The sequence below is a fragment of the Choloepus didactylus genome, chromosome 10 (genome assembly GCF_015220235.1).
Source record: "Choloepus didactylus isolate mChoDid1 chromosome 10, mChoDid1.pri, whole genome shotgun sequence".
Taxonomy (NCBI): Eukaryota; Metazoa; Chordata; class Mammalia; order Pilosa; family Megalonychidae; genus Choloepus; species Choloepus didactylus.
In genome coordinates this window covers 83,942,727-83,968,647 of record NC_051316.1, presented here as the reverse complement: position 1 = coordinate 83,968,647, position 25,921 = coordinate 83,942,727, and the positions used below count along the sequence as shown (strand labels likewise).

Genomic DNA, 25,921 nt, shown 5'->3' with positions numbered 1-25,921 from the left:
AAGGGCATTGGTAAGGAAGAGCCAAACCTGGACCCAGAGATGGTAAGGGATTCTGAAAGTTACCACAGCAAGTTTCTATTAGGTCCTGAGGAGTAGCTGAGAGCACAGTTGGGTATGAAAAGGTGGTAGAAGTTGCTGATCATGAGTGTGAAGCACGTACTCTTGGAGCACTGGAGCTGGGGGAGACATTGCTGAGAAAGCTGGAGGAGCATAGTCTGAGGAAGAGCGTGGGGCTGGAGAAGAGGAAACAGGGCAGATGTGGCATCCTAGTGTTCAGTGAGGGGCCAGGGAGATTTGAGGTGAGAACTGGGAAGCAAGAAGACAAAGAGGCTGCCTTGGGTGGATGGAATGGACCTCTGTGTTGGCCACCTAGTATCCCTCAGAAGGTACGACCTCTGTATCCTCCTTCTGACCTGCCACAGAGTAGCCAAGAGCTGGAGAAAGGGTAGTGTTCCAGTTTGCTAATGCTGCCATCATACAAAATACCAGAAATGGATTGGCTTTTATAAAGGGGGTTTATTTTGTTACAAAGTTACAGTCTGAAGGCTATAAAGTGTCCAAGGTAAGGCATCAACAATTGGGTACCTTCACTGAAGGATGGCCATTGGCATCTGGAAAACTTCTGTTAGTTCTGCAGGTATGTGGCTGGCATCTGCTTGCTCCCAGGTGGCATTTCAAAATTGCATTCTCCAAAATATTGCTCTTGGGGTGTTTTGTCCTCTCTTAGCTGCAACTGTTCTTCAAAATGTCACTCTTGCTCTCAGGTACCTGTTTGTGAGCTCTTTTTATAGAACTCCAGTGAACTAATCAAGACCCACCATGAATAGGCGGGTAACACCTCCATGGAAAATATCCAATCAAAGGTCTCACCCACGGTTGATTGAGTCACATCTCCATGGAAACAATCAATGGGTTCCAACCAAATCAACACTACTATGTCTGCCCCCACAAGATTGCATCAAAGAACATGGTGTTTTGGGGGACAAAATACATCCAAACCAGCACAGGCAGGAAGTCCTGTGCCTTCCTTATGAAGTGATATAGGGCACTATGGAATGTGGCTGCCTCGTTGCTTCTTAAGGAAATCCAGGACTACTCACCATCCTATCCAAAAAAGTTTCTCAGGGCTTCCTCTGATAGGACCTCAGGGCTTAGCATAATGTGCCTGCAGATAGGTTGCAGAAAAACCAGGATGGGAAGAAGCATGGCTGTGTCCCTGCTGTGAGTGGTGATTCTGTGTTAAAGGGATGGGGACCCAGACCCTGATATGGTCTCCCCAGGGTGGTACCCACACAATCCAGGTGTTTTCCTAAAGAGTCCCCACATGAAATGAAGGGAGATTTTGTGGCAGGCACATCCTGCCTGCCTGATGGGAGTTGGGCAGAGAGCCACAGAGTAGGGAGAGGTTAGAATAACAGCTTGGAGTGAAGGGAAGTGACTGGGAAGGGTCACAAAAGCATCAGGTGGGAAGCCAGGGTTAGTGCGCACATATCCTGACTTAGGAGGAGCAGTTCCTTCCCGTGGTCCCCCACAAGATCCTCCCTACGCCAGCAGATTTCTGGCATAATTTCAGGCACCTAACTACCATGATTGCTCAAATTTTTTTACCTACTCACTCTACCTAGCTGGGAGGTCACAGAATATACAAGCACAGGAGTGAGCGGGTGAAGACAAATCTCCTTGCTTTTGTTCAGTCCTGTCATGACAGCCTTTTGCCACCAGGGGTCTGAGACACCCTAAACATGAGCAGAAGCCTGTACTGCTGGAAATCCCAGTCTCTTGGAGATCCTCAGACACAAGGGCTCAATTATCTTTCTGCCCCTCCTCTCAAATTCTAGTGCCTTTCTTCTGAGGGCCTTGGGGTAAAACAACCCCTCTCACTTGCCCCTAAATCCCCCATCCCCAATCCCTGCATTTTCTGAATGCCATCGTTCTTCATCAGCCCCATCTCTAGCCTATGGAAAACCTTCCCATCACCATCCCATATTTGCCTCTCCCTGTTCAGGCTAAATCTCCGGAAAGATGTTAAGAAAGTATGATCATAGTAGTGAAAAAAGCAAAAATATATTATGATCTCATTTTTGAAATAAAATATGTATTTATTTTTAATCTTTTTGTTAAGGCATTTTCTAATTTTTCTATATTAAAAATTGATTATATAATTTATTAATAATTTTTAAAAATCCAGAGTTGGCAACATTGTAACTTCTGTTAGTTCTATATCTGCTGCTCTGGGCTTCAGTTTCCCTATCTGTTACTAAGTGTAGGAGCAGAGAGGCACAGAGTTCCTTTTTGTTGTAAACATCTGGAATGCTCATGCTTTGTTTCAAATTCTTACAAAAGTTCATGGACTTAAACGGAGCAGGGGAGTGTGTGTGTGTGTGTGTGAGAGAGAGAGAGAGAGAGAGAGAGAGAGAGAGAGAGAGAGAGAGAGAGAGAGAGAGAGAGAGAGAGAGAGAGAGAAAGAGAGAAAGGGAGAAAGAAAGAAAGAGAGAGAAACCTTTGGCTGAGGCTGTTGACCCAGGAGGTTCTTGAAGTAGACTGGATCTATACTGCCCAGATTCCTCAGGAGCTCCAGCTGTGCACTACGATTAGGTGGGAAACGATGTCCCCCATTTACAGTGAGAGGGACAGACAGACAAGAGGGAGAATGCAAAACTGACAAACCACCTTTCCCTGCACACCGCATGACTAGTGACTATTCCCAGGCCCACAGTGTTTCCTCAAATCTTTTGTGGTATGTTTTTCAAATTTTTGACTTGACCCATAGTAAGAAATACAATTAATGACATGTCCCTGTTCACACATATATGTGTTTATAGATCTGTAACTGAACAAACAGTTTTGTGGAACAATCCTATCTTTGCTACATGTGATACTCCCAAATATTTCCTTATATAGGATATCATCTCTATCCTATTTCCTTAAAACAATCCTGATGGTGACTCTCTCAAATGATTTCATGACCTACTAATGGATCTAGACCTGCAATTTGAAAAGCACAGCCATACGATCATTCAAAGTTTTTGGTTAAGAACTACACTTTTTTTCTTTTGATTTAAAGATGGTCATCTCTATGAGATAAGGTATGTAAGGTAAGCTTTGCCCTTGTGGTTCAAGATGAAAAGTATTCTCAAGCTTGTCCTGAGAGTCTGTGTGGTTGGAAGATCTAGCAGAAATGGACAGCTACTAATAAACCTCTGATTGAAGAAAAACTACTCTTTGAACTATAGGTATAAACTACAGGTATAAGAAAAATTTTACTGAAGCATTGTTTACAGTAATGTAAAGGTGGAAACAATCTTAATTAGAGAATAACTTGTGATATATTCATGCTCTAAAATAAAGAAAAAACCTCTAACAGGAACACAAAGACTAGAACAGTGATTCTCAAATGGTATATGGGGTGTATCTTGGGGTGCGTGGGGGTTGTATATCAGAAACTCTGGATGGAGAAAAATGAGTGGATCAAGAAAGCATATCAGTGATATATATATATATATATTTGAGAAAACAAATGTTAAAAGCCATCACAGTTTTTTGGGGTAATACTGACAAGAGAGCTTGACATTATCTTCTTGGTTCTTGGTACAAAAGGTGCTAGTTCTTCAAATAGTTGGGGACAACCCTCTCCCAGAAATTTTGTCAGAATTTTTAGGGAGCCATCATAAGACTTTTACATTTATCAGAAAAAGAATATAGGTTTTTAAAAATTGAGAAACACCTATTAGAAGACCTGGAGTAAACATATTAAGTTCATTTTTGAAAGAATGACTCATTGGAGAAAAATTAATGGTATATATTTGGTTTTATTGGATTTTTCAGATGATGTAAGAGTTATTGAACAAGGTCCAGCCAATTAGGAGGGTGGCTCTATAAGTGAACTGACTCATCTGAATAACTAGCTAACTAACTAACTAACTAACTAACTAACTAGTTTGCATCAGCAAACTAACCATAGGAACATCCCAACACAATACAGTCCTGTTATAACCCATTATTCTCTGTAAGGATAACAAGAATCACTTTAAGCTATTTCAATTGTTAACAAGTTCATCACCTGGTTTTGGCAGTTTGTCCTTAACCTGACATCCACCAGTAAGACAAACAAACATAAAATCCAAAAATACCACTTTCCAGCCCTGACCACAGGCTCTGGGATCACTTCTGTTCCTTTTACCTGTGACAGCTCATTTTCTAGGCCCCTTTATATCTGTAAGGGCAGAAAATATTATAGAGTAGAGCCATTAAAAGGAAAACATCTAAATCCAAACAAGATCCCAAGTCATTTTTTGGATTGAAGTGGCTTTGATTTTGAGAGTAACTTGTGAGGATGCAACAGAATTAAGCTTCACAAATGAACTAAAGTCCTTAATACTTAATGGAGGAGAAGATCAAACATGCGTACAAAGGACACCTTGATTAAAAGGGAGTGTTCTCAAATATCCATGATGTGCCCTGGGTTGTCTGACATATTAACAAAATCAGCTCTAATTTCTAGAGAAACAAGCTTTAGTAATTAGTAATAAGTAAAAAAAAAAAAAATGCCAGTAAGAAAAACCTGGCCTCCCCTGTGCTGGAAGAAGTTCTAGGAAAGAGAGTGAGTTATAAAGATATCAAGTCAAGAATGTGCCACAAATTACAGCTAATGATTACTTCTTTGGTTGGAAACTGGGAATTTATGCTAGCCTAACAAGGATGAAAAGAGAGATAAAAAGATATCACAAGGATAATGTGAATACCAGAGATTTATGATATCTTGGGGAGGTCTTGAAAAGGTCCTCTGGGACAGAATAGGCCCATCCAGCTGTATGAGTAGAGGAAGTCAAAGCGATGACAGTTGCAGCCAAGAACACTGTCTAGATGTGTTTGTCAAGTAGAAAGAATTAATAGATAACATGTGAGTAATTGTGTGGGTACGAAACACATTCTCTGCAGAGAATTTGCTTACGATACAGTGGGATTATTTACAAGGACAAAGTGTAAGGAGGAGGGGGATGCTTTACAGCAGGAGTTAGGAAAGAGAGGGTAGGAAGGCAACTAGGGAACCTCTCTCCCTTAGCTGTCTGAATAAAGATATTAGCTGCAGAAGGTCTGTGGAGCAGCTTCCTTTTTAGACAGGAGCCAGAGCTCTCTCATCCTGCTATGTCAAACGCAAATGTAAAGGATGAGTTTGGTTTCATTTAATTCTTGATATGGGAGTGTTTACATTCTAAGGAAAAAGCTCACAAGTAAATAATATTTTGTTTTCCTTCTGTGTGTGGGCGTTCCCTGGTCTGGCAGACCCCTGAGGGTACAGCATGGACTCTGGCAGTGGTTTCAGCTCTCCCTGCTGCAGCTGCTTCTGGACTCACACCAGCAGCTACCAGGACTTAAAGACCCAGTGCACTTTTTCATTGGTTGAGTTCTTCTTTCTCTTCCCTGTGTTGTTTGGTCTCGTGCAATGCTGAGGGCCCAGTGCAGAGGCCACATCTCATGGCCTTCTACCAAGCATCTATGGGAACATAACGAACCAGTGCACTTCTTTCACTTTTTTTCTTCTTTTTATTTTTGGTTGGTGGTTTTTTGTGTTTTTTTTTTTCTTTCTCTGTTTTATATCTTTGCATCTGGCAGATGCCTGAGTAACAAGCAGGGATGCTGGTCTTGGTTTTGGCCTCAACAGCAGCAGCTTCTGACTTCCTACCAGCACTTAACAAAAGACTTAGAGAGGTATAGAGAGGCAGTGTACTTCATTATTTTTCTTGTGTGTGTGTGTGTGTGTACATGTACACACTTATTTTTTGTGGGTGTTTTTGTCTGTTTGCTAGTAATTGTTTCCTTTTCTTTTTCCCCCTCTCTTTCCTTCCTTTTTTCTTCTTATTGTTCTTAGTCTGGTGGACTGAAGAGTGGGAGACATAGATTTTCAGAGTGATCACAACATTAATACTCAGAATGTCCAGTTCTCAACAAAAACTTACAAAACATGTAAAGACACAGGAGAGTTCGGTCCAGTCAAAGGGAAAAAAATAATTCTATGGAAAATATTCTGGAGTAAGCACAGTCTCTAGAATTACTAATCAAAGATCATAGAACAACTCTCATAAATGGGATCAATGAACTAAAGGAAAACATGGACAAAACTAAAGGAAATCAGAAAAACAATATATGAACAAAATGAGAATTTCAATAATGAAATAGAAATTATAAAGAACCAAATGGAAATTCTGGAACCAAAAGTGTAAGTACTGAAGTGATAAATTTAATAGAACAGTTCAAGAGCAGATTGGAAGAGGCAGAAGAAAGGATCAGTGCACCTAAAGACAAAACATTTGAAATGGTTCAGGGTGAGGAGCAGAAAGAGAAAGGAATGAAAAATAAATGAAGACACCAACAAGCATATCAATATACACAGCGTAGGAGTCCCAAAAGGAGAAGAGAGAGATAAAGGGCTAGAAAAAATATTTGAAGGAATAATGGTAGAAAAATTCCCAAATCTGAAGAAAGATATCAGCATACAAATCCAAGATGCTCAATGAACACCAAACAGAGCTACACTGAGACACATTATGACCAAATTCTCCAGCACAAAACAACTCAAATGTGTATCAACAAATGAACAGATAAACAAATTGTGGTGCATAATTCAACAGAATATTATTTGGCCATAAGGAAAAATGAAGTTAGGAGACAAGCTTCAACATGGAAGAACCTTGAAAACATTACACTTAGTGAAACAAGCAAGACACATAAAGACAAAAATTATATGATATTGCTTGTAAGAAATGACTAGAAATAGCATATTCACAGAGATAGAAAGGACATTAGAGGTTGGGGGGGATGGGAGTGAGGGAAAGATGAATGTTTCTTTGTAAAAATACAAATTATGCTGATAAAGTTTTTAAAAAAGAGTAAATAATAGTGACCTGGAAAATGAGAGGGCTCCATTAAGCAGAAAGGACAGGGGATGCAATCAAAGAGGGTTAAAAAAAGGTAGAAAAGAAGCCCCAGTTTTTCTCTGAGATCAGGAGGGAAGACAAAAATTTAGATAGCTCCTGCTGCCTTCCTCAGAGCATGTGTTCTATTGCCTCTTTGTTGAATGAATGTTGCAGAAGTGACTGGGCAACATAAGTTTATTTGAGGACAGGGTGTTAGTACCCTTCCTTTTCCTCAAAATGGCTCTGAGGGACTGATCAGACCAAATCTTCAGAATCTATGCCTTCCCCAGCTCATCACGTCTACTCTGCTTCCCCAGAGGTGCGGCCTGAGTGGTGAATTGGAGAGCAGGAATGACAACAGGTAACCCACACGGTAAGCCATGTGTGATTTCTCTGACCACAGGGAGAGCTACTAAATTTTGGAATTTAGCCAATTTCCACAACCACAGTGATAAGAGAGACAAACCACTAAAATCAACCATCCCATGTTTGCTATGGCCTGTGGCACTGTGGCCTGGCCCCCAGGAGAGTAACTGCACTAAAGACACATGTTGGAAGTTTGAAATGCATCTCCTTGGTACTGTGTTTGAACTGGAGATATCAGCAAGAGCAGAATATGTTCATAAGGTGAAAAGTTGCAGGAAAAGCGATATACTTAACATAGGAAGTGATCTTCTGCAAGGGTGTAGAAAACCAGCAGAACCAGGGTCTGTAAATAAATGCAGAATATATTGCATTTCATTATTATTGACTCCTTAGTCTCTCTTTTTTAAAATTGTAGTAATATGTACAACATAAAATTTCCCATCTCAACCTCTCCCAATCATATGATAAGGCATTAATCACATTAGGAAAAGATGCCTAAAAGGACATTATTGGGATAACTGAAAAAATTAGAATATGGTTTCTATGCTTTATATCAATGTTAAATTTCCTGAACTTGATAGTTGTACTTGAGATGGTTACACACGTGAAAGTCCTTGTTCTTGGGAAATGTACATAGAAGTGTTAAATGTTAATGGAGTATGATGTTTGCAACCTACACTCAAAGTTTTAAAAAACAGGAAGACAGACACATAGATAGAATGATATAACAAATGTAGTAAAATGCTAATAGTTGATACATTTTGATAACTGGGTGGGAGGGTATGTTGGAGTTCTCTGTATTGATTTTGTATTATTTTTGTAACTTTCTTATAATGTTGAGGTTATTTCAAAATAAAAAGTTTTTTAAAATGCAGAACGCACCTGCAGACACACTGAGCTCACTGCACATCTGGATGTCACTTAACAGTGATGAGACTCGAAACAAAATGCATAAAATAGAGAGTCCCCTTATGCCCTACATGGGAATCTTGGTCTTTGAGAAAGCCCAGGCCCCAAATGGTCCGCATGTTCTCCAGTGACCAGCTATTTCTCTAGGAATCCATTGCCTCACTATAGCGCTCTTGGACCCTGTTGCTACCCAGCCATTTTGTCATCCGATAGTAGCCTACATGTTATTTTTTTTAGTTCATTTTTATTGAGATATATTCACATACCATGCAGTCATACAAAACAAAGTGTACATTCAGTTGTTCACAGTACCATTATATAGTTGTGCATTCATCACCAAAATTAATTTTTGACATTTTCATTACCACACACACAAAAATAATAAGAATAAAAATTAAAGTGAAAAAGAACAATTAAAGTAAAAAAAAAAAAAAAACACTGGGTGCCTTCTTTTTTGTTTTTTTGCTTCCCCCATTTTTCTACTCATCCATCCATAAACTAGACAAAGGGGAGTGTGGTCCATATGGCTTTCCCAATCACATTGTCACCCCTCATAAGCTACATTTTTATACCAATCGTCTTCAAGATTCATAGGTTCTGGGTTGTAGTTTGATAGTTTCAGGTATTTACTACCAGCTATTCCAATTCATTAGAACCTAAAAAGGGTTGTCTATATTGTGCGTAAGAGTGCCCACCAGAGTGACCTCTCGGCTCCTTTTGGAATCTCTCTGCTGCTGAAGCTTATTTCATTTTCTTTCACATCACCCTTTTGGTCAAGAAGATGTCGTCCATCCCATGATGCTGGGTCTAGATTCCTCCCTGGGAGTCGTATTCCACGTTGACAGGGAGATTCACTCCCCTGGGTGTCAGATCCCACGTAGGGGGGAGGGCAGTTGATTTCACCTTTCAAGTTGGCTTAGCTAGAGAGAGAGGGCCACATCTGAGCAACAAAGAGGCATTCGGGAGGAGGCTCTTAGGCACAATTGTAGGGAGGCCTAGCCTCTCCTTTGCAGCAACAGCCTTCCTGAGGGCAAGTCCTGTGGTAGAGGGCTCAGCCCATCAAACCACCAGTACCCTATGTCTGTGAGCACATCAGGAACCATCGAGGTGGGGAAGCCCAACGCTCTTGCATTCTCCATCAGCTCCTCAAGGGGGCTCTGCATATTTTTTTCATTTTTTTTATTTTTATTAACTCTTTTTTCTTTTAAATCAACTATATTAAAAATTTTTTTAAATATACAATAAAAAAAAAACATTTCAAACAAACCATAACAAGGGTGTAATAAAAAGACAACTAACCTAAGATAACTGCTTTACTTCCAACATGTTCCTACTCTACCCCAAGAAAATAACCTAATATAGCAACATTTCTGTGAACTTGTTCCTACCATACCCATCAGAAAACAACAGACCATAGCCATTCCTTGGCATTCCAAGAATGTTAAATTTACCCATGATAGCTTATCTGTTCTTGTGGGTTATCATTTCCCCTTCCTTAATTGCTCTCTATTGCTAGTTCCCCTACATTCTACATTATAAACCATTTGTTTTACATTTTTCAATGTTCACATTAGTGGTAGCATGTAATGTTTCTTTTTTTGTGCCTGGCTTATTTTGCTCAGCATTATGTCTTCAAGGTTCATCCATGTTGTCATAAGTTTCACAACATCGTTCCTTCTTACAGCCGCACAGTATTCCATCGTGTGTATATACCACATTTTATTTATCCACTCATCTGTTGAAGGACATTTGGGTTGTTTCCATCTCTTGGCAATTGTGAATAATGCTTCCATGAACATTGGCGTGCAGATATCTGTTTGTGTCACTGCTTTCAGATCTTCTGGGTATATACTGAGAAGTGCAATTGCTGGATCAAAGGGTAACTCTATATCTAGTTTTCTAAGGAAGTGCCAGAGTGACTTCCAGAGTGGCTGAACCATTATACAGTCCCACCAACAATGAATAAGAGTTCCAATTTCTCCACATCCTCTCCAGCATTTGTAGTTTCCTGTTTGTTTAATGACAGCCGTTCTAATTGGTGTGAGATGGTATCTCATTGTGGTCTTAATTTGCATCTAATAGCTAGTGTTCTAGTTTGCTAATGCTGCTGGAATGCAAAACACCAGAAATGGATTGGCTTTTATAAAAGGGGGTTTATTTGGTTACACAGTTACAGTCTTAAGGCCATAAAGTGTCCAAGGTAACGCATCAACAATTGGGTACCTTCACTGGAGGATGGCCAGTGGTGTCCGGAAAACCTCTGTTAGCTGGGAAGGCATGTGGCTGGCATCTGCTCCGGAGTTCTGGTTTCAAAATGGCTTTCTCCCAGGACGTTCCTCTCTAGGCTTCAGCTTCTCTCCAAATGTCACTCTCAGTTGCTCTTGGGGCATTTGTCCTCTCTTAGCTTCTCCAGAGCAAAAGTCGGCTTTCAAAGGCCGTCTCCAAAATGTCTCTGTAAGCTGAAGCTCCTCTCTCAGTTCCAGTGCATTCTTCAAAGTGTCCCTCTTGGCTGTAGCTCCTCTTCAAACATCACTCACAGCTGCACTGAGTTCCCTCTGTCTGTCAGCTCATTTATATGGCTCCAGTGACTCAACTTAGACCCACCCCAAATGGGCGGAGCAACACCTCCACCACAGCTGGGTGGGGCACAATCCAAAGAAACACTCAAAGAATTACAGTCTAATCAACACTGATAATGTCTGCCCAGACAAGATTACATCAAAGATAATGGCGTTTGGGGGACACAATATATTCAAAGTGGCACAGCTAGTGAACATTTTTTCATGTGTTTCTTGGCCATTTGTATTTCCTCTTCAGAGAACTGTCTTTTCATATCTTTTGCCCATTTTATAATTGGGCTGTCTGTACTACTGTCATTGAGTTGTAGGATTTCTTTATATATGCAAGATATCAGTCTTGTCAGATACATGGTTTCCAAAAATTTTTTCCCATTGAGTTGGCTGCCTCTTCACCTTTTTGACAAATTCCTTTGAGGTACAGAAACTTCTAAGCTTAAGGAGTTCCCATTTATCATCTGATAGTAGCCTACATGTTATTTTTAAAATTATTTTTATTAGAGAAGTCATTTGTTTATAGAAAAATCATGCATAAGATACAGAGTTCCCATATAACATCCTATTATTAACACCTTGTGTTAGCATGGCACCTTTGTTACAGTTCATGAAAGAACATTTTTATAATTGTACTATTAACTATAATCCATTGTTTACAATAGGGTTCACTGTGTTATACAGCCCTATGTGTTTTTTTTTTTAATTTTTATTCTAGTAACATATATACAAACTTAAAATTTCTCCCTTTAACCATATTCAGATATATAATTCTGGACTGTTAATTATGTTCACAATGTGGTGCTACTATCACAACCATCCATTAACAGAACGTTTCCATAACCCAAACAGAAATTATACAATTTACCTATTAACTCCCTAATTTCTACCCCCACCCTCTCCCCTAGTAATCTGTATTTTAGATTCTGACTCTATGAGTTTGTTTATTCTCATTTTTTCATATCAGTAAGGTCATACAATATTTGTCCTTTTGTGTCTGGTTTATTTCATGCAACATGATGTGTTCAAGGTTCATACATGTTGTTGCATTACATGCTATTTTTAGTTTCCTATCTCGTGTAGACCCAGAATGTCTCCATTCACCCTGCTTATTGAACATAGCAGCAATAGTCTTAGTCACCCCAGGAAAACATGGCCACCCTAAATTAACTGAGCTATTCTGGGGTTTCCAGGAACAGAGTAAATTGACTTCCTGGCCTCAGCTCAAGGGGATGAGGCATGGAGAAGGTCCTGCTGTTGTTTAATATGTAATGAAATTCCACAAAGCTCTAATATTCATGAGAACAAAATTATGGCATGATCTTTGGTAGCTGGAAGCCTGGGCTGAGTCTCCATTAAAAGCTACAGTGCTGACATCCCACAGGAGGAGGGTGGCAGTTAAGGAACATCACACCATTAGTGACTGGCTGGTGGACTGCATTTAGCAAGCAGAGCTTCTCAGCAAGATGGAGAGGCACACCTTGTTCTCTGCTATGAGCCCCAGAAGCAGAGTCAGCCCCATTTAATGCAATTATTACACCTTAATTATCATTTACTTGTGTGTTGATTTTACAGACATTTGCTGAGCACAGCCTATTATTTTGAGACACAGATCAGGTGCTTAATAACTGTTGGAAGAATGAACAAATGGAACCTCACTCAGCCTGTAAGACAGCAGTGTGAATATGTGCTTCGTATGGGGCATAACTGGAGGATTTTTTAAAAAAGTGTTGTATAAGCTAAATCTTGAAAGATGTGTAAGTTTCTCCACTGGGTAAGGGAAAAAAGGTCATTCCAGAAGCCAGTAAAAGCACAAAGATAGGTGCATAGCTCTATGGGAACCCTATCATGGCTCAGATTGTATGAAGCCATCCTAGGTGCTGGACAGACATGGGTAAGGAACTCTGCTTTCACATCAGAATTATCAGTAGCTAAATAATTGGTTGGAGAGGGTATGTTCAAAGAATTTCCTCAGAAGGTTGTATTTCAGGGAGAAAAAAAAACTGAGCCAGAGAACTGGATTTTCTCTAAGATGGCTCCCACTGAACCCTGCATCCTGATATTTATGTCATTGTATAATTCCTAGTCCTTGAGTAACTTGTTTCTAGCCAACAGGATATGACAACATTGAAGGGAGGTCACTTCCGAGATTAGGTTACAAGAGATTATTACTTTGTATTGCTAGCAGATTCTGTTGCCTTCTGGCTTGCATGCTTTTATGAAGGAAGATGCCAAGATTACAAAGCACTGGGGGTAGCCAGCAAGGAACTGAAGTCCTCAGTCCAACAGACCATGAGGAGCTGAGTGGTGCCAACAACCACTTGGAAGCAGATCATTCCCCACTTAAACCTGCAGATGAGATTGCAGACCCTGGGATGATACCCTGATTTCAGCCTTGTGAGAGACCAGGAGGCAGAAAAGCTAGTTAAGCCATGCCTGGATTCTTGACCCATAGGTACAATGAGAGAATAAATGTGTACGGTCCTAAGCGTCTAAGTTTTGGGGTAATTGGCTATGCAGGAATAGTAATATAGCCAGGAAGCAGGGAAGCCCTAAGTTCTAGGGCCTCCAGTGAGGAATTACACTGTAATCTTTCCAGAAACCCTGGAACACACAGGAAAATCCCTGCCTCACCACTTCTTTGTGACGTGTGTGAGCACATCTTTTGCTCATTTTTAATTGGGCTGTTTGCTTTCTCATTGAGTTTTGAGAATTCTTTATATATTCTGAATATAAGTCCTTTTTCAGATATTATATGCAAATATTTTCTCCCAGTCTGTGACTTATCTTCCCATTCTTTAGCATGATCTTTTTTTTTATTGAGATAGTTCACATACCATAAAATTATCCAGAAGTCCAAAGTGTACAATCAGTTGCCCACGGTACCATCAAACAGCTGTGCATCCATCACCACAATTAATTTTTTTAATTTTTAGAACATTTTCATTACTCCAGAAAAGAAATAAAGATAAAAAAAGGAAACTCAAATCCTCCCATACCCCTAACCACCCCCACCTTCATTATTGACTCATAGTGTTGGTATGTACATTTGTTAATGCTGATGAAAGAATGTTAAAATACTACTAACTGTAGTATATAGTTTGCAATAGGTATATTTTTCCCTATATGCCCCTCTATTATTAACTTCTAGTTATAGTGTCATACATTTGTTCTAGTTCATGAAAGATATCTCTAATATTTGTACAGTTAATCACGGACATTGCCCACCACAAGATACACTGTTTCATACATTCCCATCTTTTAACCTCCAACTTTCCTTCTGGTGACATACATGACTCTGAGTTTACCCTTTCCACCACATTCACAGATCATACGGCACTGTTAGTTATTCTCACAACATGCTACTGGCACCTCTGTCCATTTCCAAACATTTAAGTTCAACCTAGTTGAACATTCTGCCCATAATAAGCAACTGCTCCCCATTCTTGAGCCTTGTTCTATATCCTGGTAACTTATATTTCATGTCTATGAGTTTACATATTATAATTAGGTCAAATCAGTGAGACCCTGCAATATTTGTGCTTATGTGCCTTACTATTTAGTATCAGGTTTCCCTGAGGGTGAGACTTCTTCCCTGTGAGGCCTCTAGCTGCTGTGCTTTTCCTAACCTGCCCAGCAGGTGGTGCCTGTCAGCCTGTCTCTCCTGACAGGTGTAAGGAGATGTGGCCTGCTTAGTTTCTGTTTTGGCTGTTTTCTCCCAGGCTCTGGGGTCTGGTTCTGAATGGGAGGCTGGTAGTAGAGCTGGGCACCACCTCCTTCCTCTTAGGAAAGATACACCCCCCTAGGGAGTTATCATCTGCATTTAACTAGGTTCTTTGTCTCCTGACTCTGCTATCTTCACCCTTGTCTGGATCAGAGCGCTGTGAACTGAAAATGGCTGTGGCTTTCTCCATTGAGCCACCCAGGTTGAGAGAGAGAAAAAGGGAAAGAAAGCCCCCCTTCAGGGCCAGTCCATGGCCCCCACCAGTTTCACCTGTCATCCAGAGATGGCATCTGATCCTCTGGGCTCCCCCTCCCAGGACAGAGAAGTCCTCCAGTTCCTTAAGGTCAGTCATCACTAAAAGCCTCTGTCTGCTTGTTGGGGATTTGTAGCTTGTATTTAGCAGTCCACGTTTGTTAATTAAAACCCCAGTTGGAGCTGGACTGAGGTATATTTGCTTGTTCAGAGAGTGCTGCTTTCTACCACAGCGAGGTTTTGCGGTTCGGGCTGCCATGGGGGTGGTGGGGAGATCCCGGCTCAGGTTCACAGTTTTTACTTATAGATTTTATGCTGCAATCTCAGGCATTCCTCCCAGTCCAGGTTGGTGTACAATGTGTGGACAGTTATGGTTGTCCCCCTGCAGTTATTCCAGATTATTTACTAGTTGTTCCTGGTTGTTTATTAGCTGTTCCAGGGGGACTAACTAACTTCCACTCCTCTCTGTGCTGCCATCTTCTTGGTCCTTAGCATGATCTTTTGAAGAGCAGAAGTTGTTAAATTTTTGATGAAGTACAATTTATCCATTTGCTTTACAGATTGTAATTTTGGAATTGTTTATAAGAAATATTTTCCTAACCAAAAGTCACAAAGGTTTTCTCATTTGTTTTCTTCTGTGAATTTTATAGTTTTAGGTTTTATATTTAAACTGTGATCCATGATGAGTAGGCTCCAAGTACAACAGATTCAAAGAGATCTAAACCAAGATACATTATAGTGAAATTGTCAAAATCCTAGGACAGAGAATTTTAAACCAACAAGAAAAAAGCAACTTGTGATGTACAAGATATTGCCAATAATATTAACAGCAGATTTCTCATCCAAACCCATGGAGGCCAGAAGAAAGTAAGATGACAGATTTATAAGTCCTTAAAGAAGAAAAAAACTGTCAACTAAGAATTCCATATCCAGTAAGGTTATCCTTCAAAAATTAAGGAGAAATAAAGACATTTATAGATAAACAAAAGCTGAAAGAGTTCATTACCAGAAGACCTGCTCTACAAGAAATGCTAAAGGGAGTCCTTCAGGCTGAGATAAACAGATACTAGACATAGCTTGAGGCCATAAAGGAAAAAAAGAACATTAGAAAAGGTCTACATAGATAAATATAAAATCCAGTATTATCATACTTTGGGTTTGTAACTGCTTCTCCCCCCTCCCAATATGACTTAAAAGACAAATGTATAAAACAATAATTAAAATCTCTGTTAATGGGCATAGTATTTATAAAGATGTAATCTGAGACAATAACAATATAAGGGGGAGGTTGGAGATATATAGGAGTATAGTTTTTCAACTAAATATAAAAAATGTCAGGTATGGAATAATTGAGGAACAAAAACATACAAGACATAGAGAAAACAAATGGCTAAAAGGTAAAAGTAAATCCTTATCAGTTATTAACTTCAGTGTCAGTAGATTAAACTCTTCTATTAAAGGGCAGAGATTGGCAGATTAGATGAAAAACATGATCCATTTTATGCTATCTACAAGAACATCATTCCTCTTTAAGACTGAGTAATATTCCATTGTATGTATATACCACAATTTGTTTATCTGTTCATCTGCTGTTGGATATTTGGGTTGCTTCCACCTTTTGGCTATTGTGAATTATGCTGCTCTGAACATCAGTGTACAAATATCTGTCCAAATCCTTGCTTTGAATTCTTTTAAGTATGTACCTAGGGGTGAAACTGCCAAGTCATATGGTAATTCTAGGTTTAACTTCTTAAGGAACCACCAAACTGTTTTCAGTAGTGGCTATACCATTTTAAATTCCCACTAACAATATATGAGGGTCCCTAATTCCTCTGCTTCCTTGGCAGCACTTGCTACTTTCTGTTTTTAAAATAATACTCATTCTAGTGAGTGTGAGGGAATACCTCATTGTGGTTTTGATTTGCATTTTCCTAATGATCATCTTTTCATGTGCTTATGTGTCATTCATATATATTTTGGGGTGAAACATCTGTACAGATATTTTTCCCATTTTGTTAACTGTCAAAAATTTAGTCATTAGGAAACGCAAACTAAAACCACAATTATACAAGGGTCGGCAAAGATGTAAGAAAAGTGGAACTCTCATATATTGCTGGTAGGAATATAAAATAGTACAACCCAGAATAAAATTATATATGTGTTCATGTTCATCAATTCCTTAGATTTGTTTCTCTAAGGAAATTAAAGAATAACAAATATTTCAAAAAAATGGTAAAACCTTGGAAAACAGTTTGGCAATTTCCTAAAAAAATTAAACATATACCCACTATATGATCTAGTAATTCCATTCCTGAGTATTTACCCAATAGAATAGGGAATATATATGTCCATATAAAGACTAGTACCCAAATAGTCACAGCAGCATTATTTGTAATAACCAAAAATGGCAATAACCCAAATGCCCATCAGCTAGTAAATAGATAAATAAATTGTGGTACAGTCATACAATGGAATACTAATCTGCAATAAAAAGGAATGAACTTTGATAAACATAACAATATGGATATATTTAAATAATTGTGCTGAGTGAAAGAAGCCAGACATAAATGTACATACTATATGATTATATTTATATAAAACTCTAGAAAATGCAAATTAATCTATAGTGACAGAATGTAGATCAGTGGTTGGTAAGGAAAAGGGGAGAGGTAGAATGGAAGGATTACAGAAGGGGCATGAGGGAAGTTTTGGGGATGATGTATTATTTACCATCTTGATTTCAACGATGATTTCAAAGGTGTATACATGTGTTAAAATTATCAAATTGTTCTCTTTAAATATGTGTAGTTATTATATATCAATTATACCTCAATAAAGCTGTCTTAAAATAACTAAAGTTTAGAAAAATCAAAGATTTAAGCAAAAGAAATCAAACCATGAAACTACTCTGAAGAAATACAGTAGGAAGAATTTCTGTAATGTCAGAAGGGGGAAGACCCTTCTAATTGTGACATAAAACACTAAAGATATAACATAAAAGGTTATAAATTAACCATGTAAAATTTTAAAACTTATGAATGGCCAAAATCATCACAAACATCAAAAGACAAATGAAAAAGTGAAAAAAAAGTTTGCAATACATATAACAAAGGGCTTATTTTCTTACTATATAAAAGTACGTATTAATCAGTAAGAAAAAGACAGATAATCTAATAGAAAGATCAGAAAGAAATATGAACAGATATTTCATAGAAAGGTAGTAAATATTCAAAAAGATATACAATCTCCTGTAAAATAAATTTATACAAATAAACTTATACTACAGATAATATTTTTTACCTCTCAAGTGGCCAAAGAGAAAGATTTGGGAAAACTAAATCAATGAGGATATGAGAAGGGAGGCATTTAAAAAAATTTTTTGAGGGTGTGAATTTATACAATTGGAGGACAATTAGACAATATTAGCATTTAAAATACACACTCCATTTGACCCAGCAATTTTACTCTTAGGAATTTTTCCTATAAATATATCCATACATGAGTACAAAGACTTATGAGGTTTATGTCAGCATTATTAGTCAGGGCAAAGACTATAACTAAATATCCATAAATGTGGATACTGAATATAATAATAATCTGAATACTAACTATGCTGAGTGAGAGTATGGTTGAAAGGGGGAAGGCTAGGGTCATGTATGTCACTAACAGGAAGGCTAGAGGGTAAAACATGGGACTGTATAACATAGCGAAACCTATAGTGGGTAATGACTGTGGTTAACTGTACAAGTTTAAGAAAGTTCTTACATGAACCAGAACAAATGTACATCCCTATTACAAGGTATTAATAACAGGGTGGTATATGGGAAAAAGTACAATTAATGCAAACTAAAGACTATAGTTAAGAGTGACATTGTAATATTCTTTCATCAGTTGTAACAAAGGCACTATACCAAAGCTAAGCATCAATAACAGGGTAGGAGGGATATGGGAATTGTTTTTTCAGAGAAATGACAATGTTCTCATATTGATTGTGGTGGTTAACGCATAATGGTGATTATACCAAGAGCCACTGATTGTATACTTCGGATGGATTGTATGGTGTGTGAATAAAACTTTAAAAAAGCTGAAAAAATAGAGCATTGAAGGTAAATTGTGTTACAGCCATATCAGGGAAGAGAGTACAGGAAAGAAAATGATATGCATTACATATATTTATGTTAGTAAATGAAATAAGAGAGAAGGAAATGAGTGTCTGTAGTATGCCTCCATTTGTGAAGAAAAACATGAAAATTCATTTCTTTTTCTCTATGCTAGACTACTTTGGAAAGATACACAAGACTCTAATAGGAGTGACTGGATCCAGGGTATAAAAATGGGAGGTGGGAGACAAGGATAGGAAGGAAATATACTATATACTCTCTTGTGCTTTGTGAATTTTCTACTATATATAGGCATGTTTACTTTTAAGAAATCAATTAATTTCAGTGGTTGAAATAAAATGAACACCAGAGTCTTCCTTCAAGAGGCCTTATGCCTGCTCCTCCAATCTTTTCTTACAGTTCCTCTCCAATTTATCCAAGTGCACCTCTGCTTAGAGATAAACTGCATTTCTCATTGCCAAAGGAAATCCGTTAACCATGCCTCAGTTTTTGTATTTGTTGGTAAGTTTCTCTCCCATCTGGAATGCTCTCCTTTTCCCCACAGCCTGAACTTTAAGACCCACCCTGATTCTCTGAGCTTTCTCTTTCTTAAAAGGCTATATTTTAGACTTGAGCCTCAAAAGTGAAGTAAATTGTTGATTCTTGCTTCATGTGAATTAGTCCTGTGTTTGAAACTAGATTTTTAAGTGTCCTAAGAATAAGCATGCAATAAACTCATCTTTGTACCCTTGACACTGCTCAGCTTAGGGCTGAACACATATTGAGTGTTCACCATGTCTGTTGGGTAGGGGACAAAGGAACAAATAGCCTCTTCAGAGATGTTCAGCCTAAGAATTTTTTGGTTCTGGGATCACTCTATGGACGGATGACCTTCTCAAGGAAATTCAGAAATCGGGAGGTGTTGGGGGTATATCACAGTGTTGACAGGGGCTATAAGTGAACAGTACTGTGTAAATTAGTAGACATAGGAGTGTTAAGGTATTGGATTTGAACAGGAAAAACCCTGCCACACTTAAAATGTTCTAATTCAGATCTTCAAACTCTTTTAGCCAAACATTATAATCATTGCAGATTTGATCAAAGAGCCACAAATTTGCCCTTTAATTAAAAGCCTTGTCAGTAAGGACTGGTACCTTGTTCTTGCGTTGCTACATCAGACATGGTCCTCTTCCTGAACCTCTCAACACTGACACACATTGCCTATGACATCAAAACTCTGTTTCCAAGACTTAACAAGATGCTACCTGCCTTATACTCATGTGTTTTACAATTATCTTCCCTGTACAGGTGATGGAGTTGCTGGAGTTCCTCTAAACTCATCAGTAGCTCTCTTAAAGGGCAAACTGTGTGCTTAAAGACTCAATTATCTGGGATGAATGACTATACTATTGTCATAAAGGAGAGAACTGAGCCATGAGGGTGTGGAAGCATGAGAGGGTGTACGCTACCTGTGACTATGGTACCTTTAGTCCCAGGCTTTGCAACCCACACAAACAACAAGACACCCTCATCTAAACACTGAATCACCACAGGAGCTTCTCTAAGACAGATAAAGGCAGGTGATGCTATGTCTGCCTTGTTAAAATATTAGGACTTGATGATGCTGCACTCTTGTGGCCTGGTTCCATCTTCTGTGAGGCAAACATGACAAGATCTAGAATCTGGAGGCCTTAAGTTCCAAGACCCTAGAAGGCTAGGAAGATGGATAGCTAGTGAGGTTTAGATCATGTTGAACCCTACATTTGTTCTGTGGGATGTTGGATATCCCTTATATACCTATGGCTCCATCTTCATCATTATCCTAATTATTTGGAAAGTGAAAAGGAGCCCCCAAGGATTAAGATTGGGACCTGCCAGGAGCTGCTGCCAGGTAGGGAAATGCTTTAATCATGACTGAACTGATTCTCAAACTAGAAAATTATTATCCCCTCACTTTCACTTGTTACTCTTACCCAGAGCTTTTTTGTGGGGATTTCCATACTGGGTCCCAGAAAACTGCCCATTTGGGTGGTTTTTTTTTTTTTTTTTTTTTTTGGTTGATAGAGGTTTGATGACGTCATTTGGCTTCTTACACTGACTTTTTATTCTGTTCCACTTTTCCTACTACCTCATTCTAAGCCCCTCTGCAGAACTTGCCTTGGGTAGTGGGAGGTATGGAGTATAGAAGAGCATCGAAGTGAATCAGAAAAATCAGAGAAGTGAAATGAGGTGAAAAGGGAGGAAGAGGGAAAGGTAATGCAGGAGAGTATATAAAATTGGTATATTAGAAAAGGATTATGTACTGTTTATGGATTTTGTCTCATTTTACACATGAAAAGGAAATGATGTCCCAGCTTCATATTCTAACTTTTTGTCTTTAAGAGTCACCGAAGAGTCAGACAAAGGGCTAGAGATAGAACATCAAGAGGTAAAGTCCCAATTTCTCCTCTGACTCCCCTCCACTGTGGGTGAGGTTCTTATGGATTTCTGACCCTTGGGTGTCAGGAGTCAGGTGTTCTAACCACCGAAAGTTCCAAGTCCCCAGATTGGAAACTTATTGAAAAAACTTCTTTGGATGGAAATCAGAGCCTGGGAAGATTCCAAAATTCTCTACCTTACATCACTGGAAGGAGAAATGAAGAAATAGGGCAGAAGTTCTTAACTGTGTCATTTATTAGTTATATGACACTATGGAAGTCACTTCTAATCTCAGACTTGTTATAGGCACAACTCTGAAGATCCTATCTCATACACACTATGGTTGTGAAGATAAAAGAAGATTAGGAATGACCACACTGTAAATGTTAAATTGTACATAGACATGCCTCAGAGCGTTGACTCTTGGGGTTTACAGTCTCATTTCACTCAAAGTCAAAACTCTTACTATTTAGTTTCCTATAGTGTGTCCATTAATTCTCTCCCATCTCATGTAACACTGTCTCCTGCTTTCTCAGCTGGAAGAGCTTCCCAGGAAGAAGCTGAAAAGCCACAGAAGCTGCTCTCTCTCCTAAAAAGGTAATCTCTTGCTTATGGCTGTCTCTAACCCCCATCCTGGCCTGTGATTAGTTCTCAGCTTGGAGGCCTGGAACAGGGATGAGGAGAAAGATAATGGCTGGGAGGAAGCCACTCAGTGGAGGCTGGTTTACAGGTTAAGGGGGTTGCCAGGATACAGAGGTCAGACATCTCAGGAAGGAAGATTCTCCCAATTCCACCCTTGGTGCTACAGCTGCATTAGACTAGAAATTCAGGTCTGAGAAGTGCATAATTAATAAATGCCTCTATATGGGGTTGAATTCAGCCATGACACAAGTTATCCAGTCAAGAGAATGGATTTCTCACAAATAAGTCTTCATTGTTGTATTCACTTCTCACCTATTCCCTTTCAAAGGCAGGTGGGCTCACCTGAGTCTGGCTGGACCCTGCTGACATTAATCCTCTGGTCAGTCTTTGGGGAAGACACTTCCTGGCACAGCCCTAGGACAGGAACCTCTTATTCTCTTCATAAGACCTTGAGAGAACAGGATTGGTTCCCAAGAGATGTTGTGTACAGGACCAGGGCAAGTCCCCAGCCTGAGAATGCAGAGTTCTCATGAAAGGATCTCATTTTTCATAGTATGGAAAGGCTGAATTCCAGGCTCTGTTTCATAACCTCAAAAGAGACTGACCCCAGGTACTACCTGGTGGACACTGCATCAGCTAACCACTTGCCTGTTCCATCAGCCTGATTCCCTTCTAATTAAGCTTCTCAGTACAGGTCCGCAAAAACTGATCCCCAACTCTCAGTTTTCAGTTTTACCTGCCCTCCTGGGTAATCTGAGACCTTGTGCAACAAGCCCCAGATCCTCATTCAAGGCAGCCCTAACCCACAGAATGCCATTATCTTAGGGAGAAAAGCAAAGGGGTAGGGTACTGTGGGGTAGGCCTTAGGACTTATAGGACTAGGGGAGGGCAGCACCTATCCCCAAGGCCACACTCTTCCAAGGAGGCAGAGGGCACTGCTTCAGTAATGGTTGCCATTTTCCCTTCCCAGTCAGGGCTGGCTTCCTAAGGAGGGAAGTGTGCGGCGGCTCCTGTGTGCGGATCCCAGCTGCCATGTCTGCAATGCTGTGGCTTGTGAGATTCAGCAACTGCTGGTGGGTGAGAAAACCCTGATCTCCCCCATTTCATCAGAGTCATCACTGGTCTCTTCTTGCCTAGATATTTTGTCCATGTCTAATGGCTCTTTTGAGCAGAGTCTGGAACAGCCTTCCCAGCAGTCTAGAGAGCTTTCACTGGCATCTCTAACCTCCATACCCCCACAATTAATGGATCAGAAATCCTTAAGCCAGACAGCTGCCAAGTCACCCAGTACAGACAGCATCCGAGATTACTGCACTGAACACGTGCAACACAGGCAGGGATTTCGACTACCAGATGTGTCTGGGGATGCAGACCCGCTGTCTTCCTCAAGCCTTGAGGAGCCTAGGATTCCTGTCAACCAGCAGAAGAGGAGGAAGAGCAACTCTGAATTTGTCCAGGAGAAACAAAGTTAGCAGCCCTTGAATACTAGGTTCCCTTGCCTTCTCTGAACCCAGAGTTCACTAACCTAAACACCCTATGACCCTGAATTCACTGCTCACTTACTTTCCTAGTTCCCAAAGACCTGAGGTTTCTCAAGTACATAAATGGATGATGCATTTCCACACTGAGGGCTCCCTAGTTCTTGGAGGAGTTCCTTTGGCAGCTTACATCACACTCCCCACACTCTTCAAAACCTGAGAAAAAAACAAGTCTTTCCTCTTGAATGCTACCTCTCAGCCTCTCTTGAAAACATGGGATCCTTTTATTCTCCTGAGCTTGGTGGGGTTCATGAGAGACTGGACAGCCTGCACAAGTTTCCAGGCTTTGAAAGGATCTACTATGAACCTAGAACAAAAATATCAAATGTGAGCAATCCCAAATTTCATAGCTGTGTCTCTATCCTCTCCCACTCTTCAGCTTCTAAAAGCCTTGGTCTGATGCCTGGAGACGTGCTGAGGCCTCAGTGCCACACACAGGAGAAACACAGCCACCTCTTCTGTGGTTTCTCTTCTCTGCACATTGAATCCTTGGTCTACCTGTGGAGATAAGTCCATGAAAGGGAAACCCCAGTTTCTTTCTCTTCAATGGTTTCTCCTTCATCTCCATACTGCCTAAAATTTCCCACCACTCCAGTCAGCCCTACCTTCTTGCCCACATTCCCCAATTTGGGCTTTTCCAACTGTCCATAAATAAGCTCAGATCAATGCCTTATTTCTGACTGTGGCCATGTGTGAGCTTTGACTGGAACCTGCTGTAGGGGCAGCTTCAACTTCAGTGGGGCTTTCCAGCTGCTGTCCAGAGATCTCTGCAGACTCAGAGAACCTTACAACATAAGCCCTGAGACATACTGCATTTCCTTCCCCTAGACCCAGGGCTTTCCTAGTTGGAGGCCATTTAAAAAAGAAATTCAAATTTATTGAGATATATTCACATACTGTACAATCATCCAAAGCGCAGAACAGTTATTCACAGTAGCAACATATAGTGCATTCATCACCACAATCAATTTTTGAACATTTTCATTGCTCCAAAAAAAAATTAAAATAAGAATAAAAATTAAAGTAAAAAAGAGCACCCAAAACATCCCATCATCCCTTTTATTCATTTAATTTTTGTCCCCATTTTTCTACTCATTTGTCAATACACTGATAAAGGGAGTATGAGCCACAAGGTTTTCACAATCACATGGTCACACCGTGTAAGCTTTATAGTTATACAATTGTCTTCACGAATCAAGGCTACTGGGTTACAGTTCAACAGTTTCCTTCTAGCTGTTCCAATACACTAAAAACTAAAAAGGGATATCTGTATAATGCATAAGAATATCCTCCAGGATGACCTCTTGACTCCATTTGAAATCTCAGCTCCTGAAACTACTTTGTTTCATTTCTCTTCCCCCTTTTGGTCAAGAAGCCTTTCTCAGTCCCACCATGCTGGGTCCAGGCTCATCCCCAGGAGTCCCATGTCCTGCCTTGCCAGGGAGATTTACAACCCTGGGAGTCATGTCCCATGTAGCAGGGAGGACAGTGAGTTCACCTGCTGAGCTGGCTTAGAGAGAGAGAGGTCACATCTGAGCAACAAAAGAGATTCCCTGGGGGTGATTCTTAGGCACAATTTTAAGTAGTCTTAGCCTGTCCTTTGCAGTAACAAGCTTCATAAGGCCTGGGAAGCCCATTTTAGTCCTCAAAAGGGAACCATTTTTTCCTGGAACGTGCACAGAGGCTACTGGAATTCCACCTCCAGAAGCAGTTGATCTGACAGCTGCTTCCCAGAGCAGTAGAACATTGACCAGTATGAGTCTCCCCAAGCCTGCAACTCCAGAGGCCAGTGGGAATAGTGACTTTTTCTAATCCATTGCAGCTGAGGGTAATTCCCTGTTGCAGATTCTCATCCAGGCCAGGGTAATGTTGCAAAGTCATACTGACTCAAATGTGGGAAGATCTGCCAGGCACCATCTCTTCCCACAACTGCAAATGAAATTTAGTTTGGCCAAGTGAGTGCCTGGAGTTAGTAGGGGCTAGCGAGTCTGCCTAGCTCTCTAGAGGCAACATTTCCATTCTCCTGTCAGCACCTTCAATAGTTTCTTTCTCATCTCGAGGTCCAATAACATCTTCTAGGTTTACCTGGGGCAAAAAGACCTGATAAGAATGACGTGCAAATTAACTCTAAAATGGTTCAGAGAAAAAAAAGGGAAATAGTATATACACATATATACATATTGATATTAAACAAATGTGGCAAAATTTAACTATTACTTAATTTGAGGAACAAATATAGGCATATTGGTTGTCCTATTCTTACAATGTTACTGAATTTGAGGAACAAATATAGGTTTATTGGTTGTCCTATTCTTACAAATCTATAGGTTTGAAATTTATCAAACTATAACACTGAGAAAAATGAAACAAATCCCCCCACCCCACCCCAAAAAAAGAATGACATGCAAGACAGTTAAACCAAGCTAAATGACCTTTTCCAAACAAAGAATCAGAGAAATGGTAAATCTGCAGTGCCCAAGGCCTTAAA

At 39.8% G+C, this 25,921-nt stretch overlaps 1 protein-coding gene across 1 annotated transcript in view; it reads left to right on the top strand.

Moving 5' to 3' along the window:
- The first annotated feature begins 20,582 nt into the window (after window positions 1-20,582).
- LOC119545261 (protein FAM205A-like) overlaps window positions 20,583-25,921 on the top strand; it is a 64,730-nt gene continuing 59,391 nt past the window's right edge. The window contains exons 1-5 of the mRNA XM_037850781.1: window positions 20,583-20,726; window positions 21,218-21,263; window positions 21,790-21,850; window positions 22,866-23,362; window positions 25,256-25,296. Of these exons, the coding sequence (XP_037706709.1) occupies window positions 20,583-20,726; window positions 21,218-21,263; window positions 21,790-21,850; window positions 22,866-23,362; window positions 25,256-25,296 (789 nt within the window). The remainder of the gene's footprint in view (window positions 20,727-21,217; window positions 21,264-21,789; window positions 21,851-22,865; window positions 23,363-25,255; window positions 25,297-25,921) is intronic.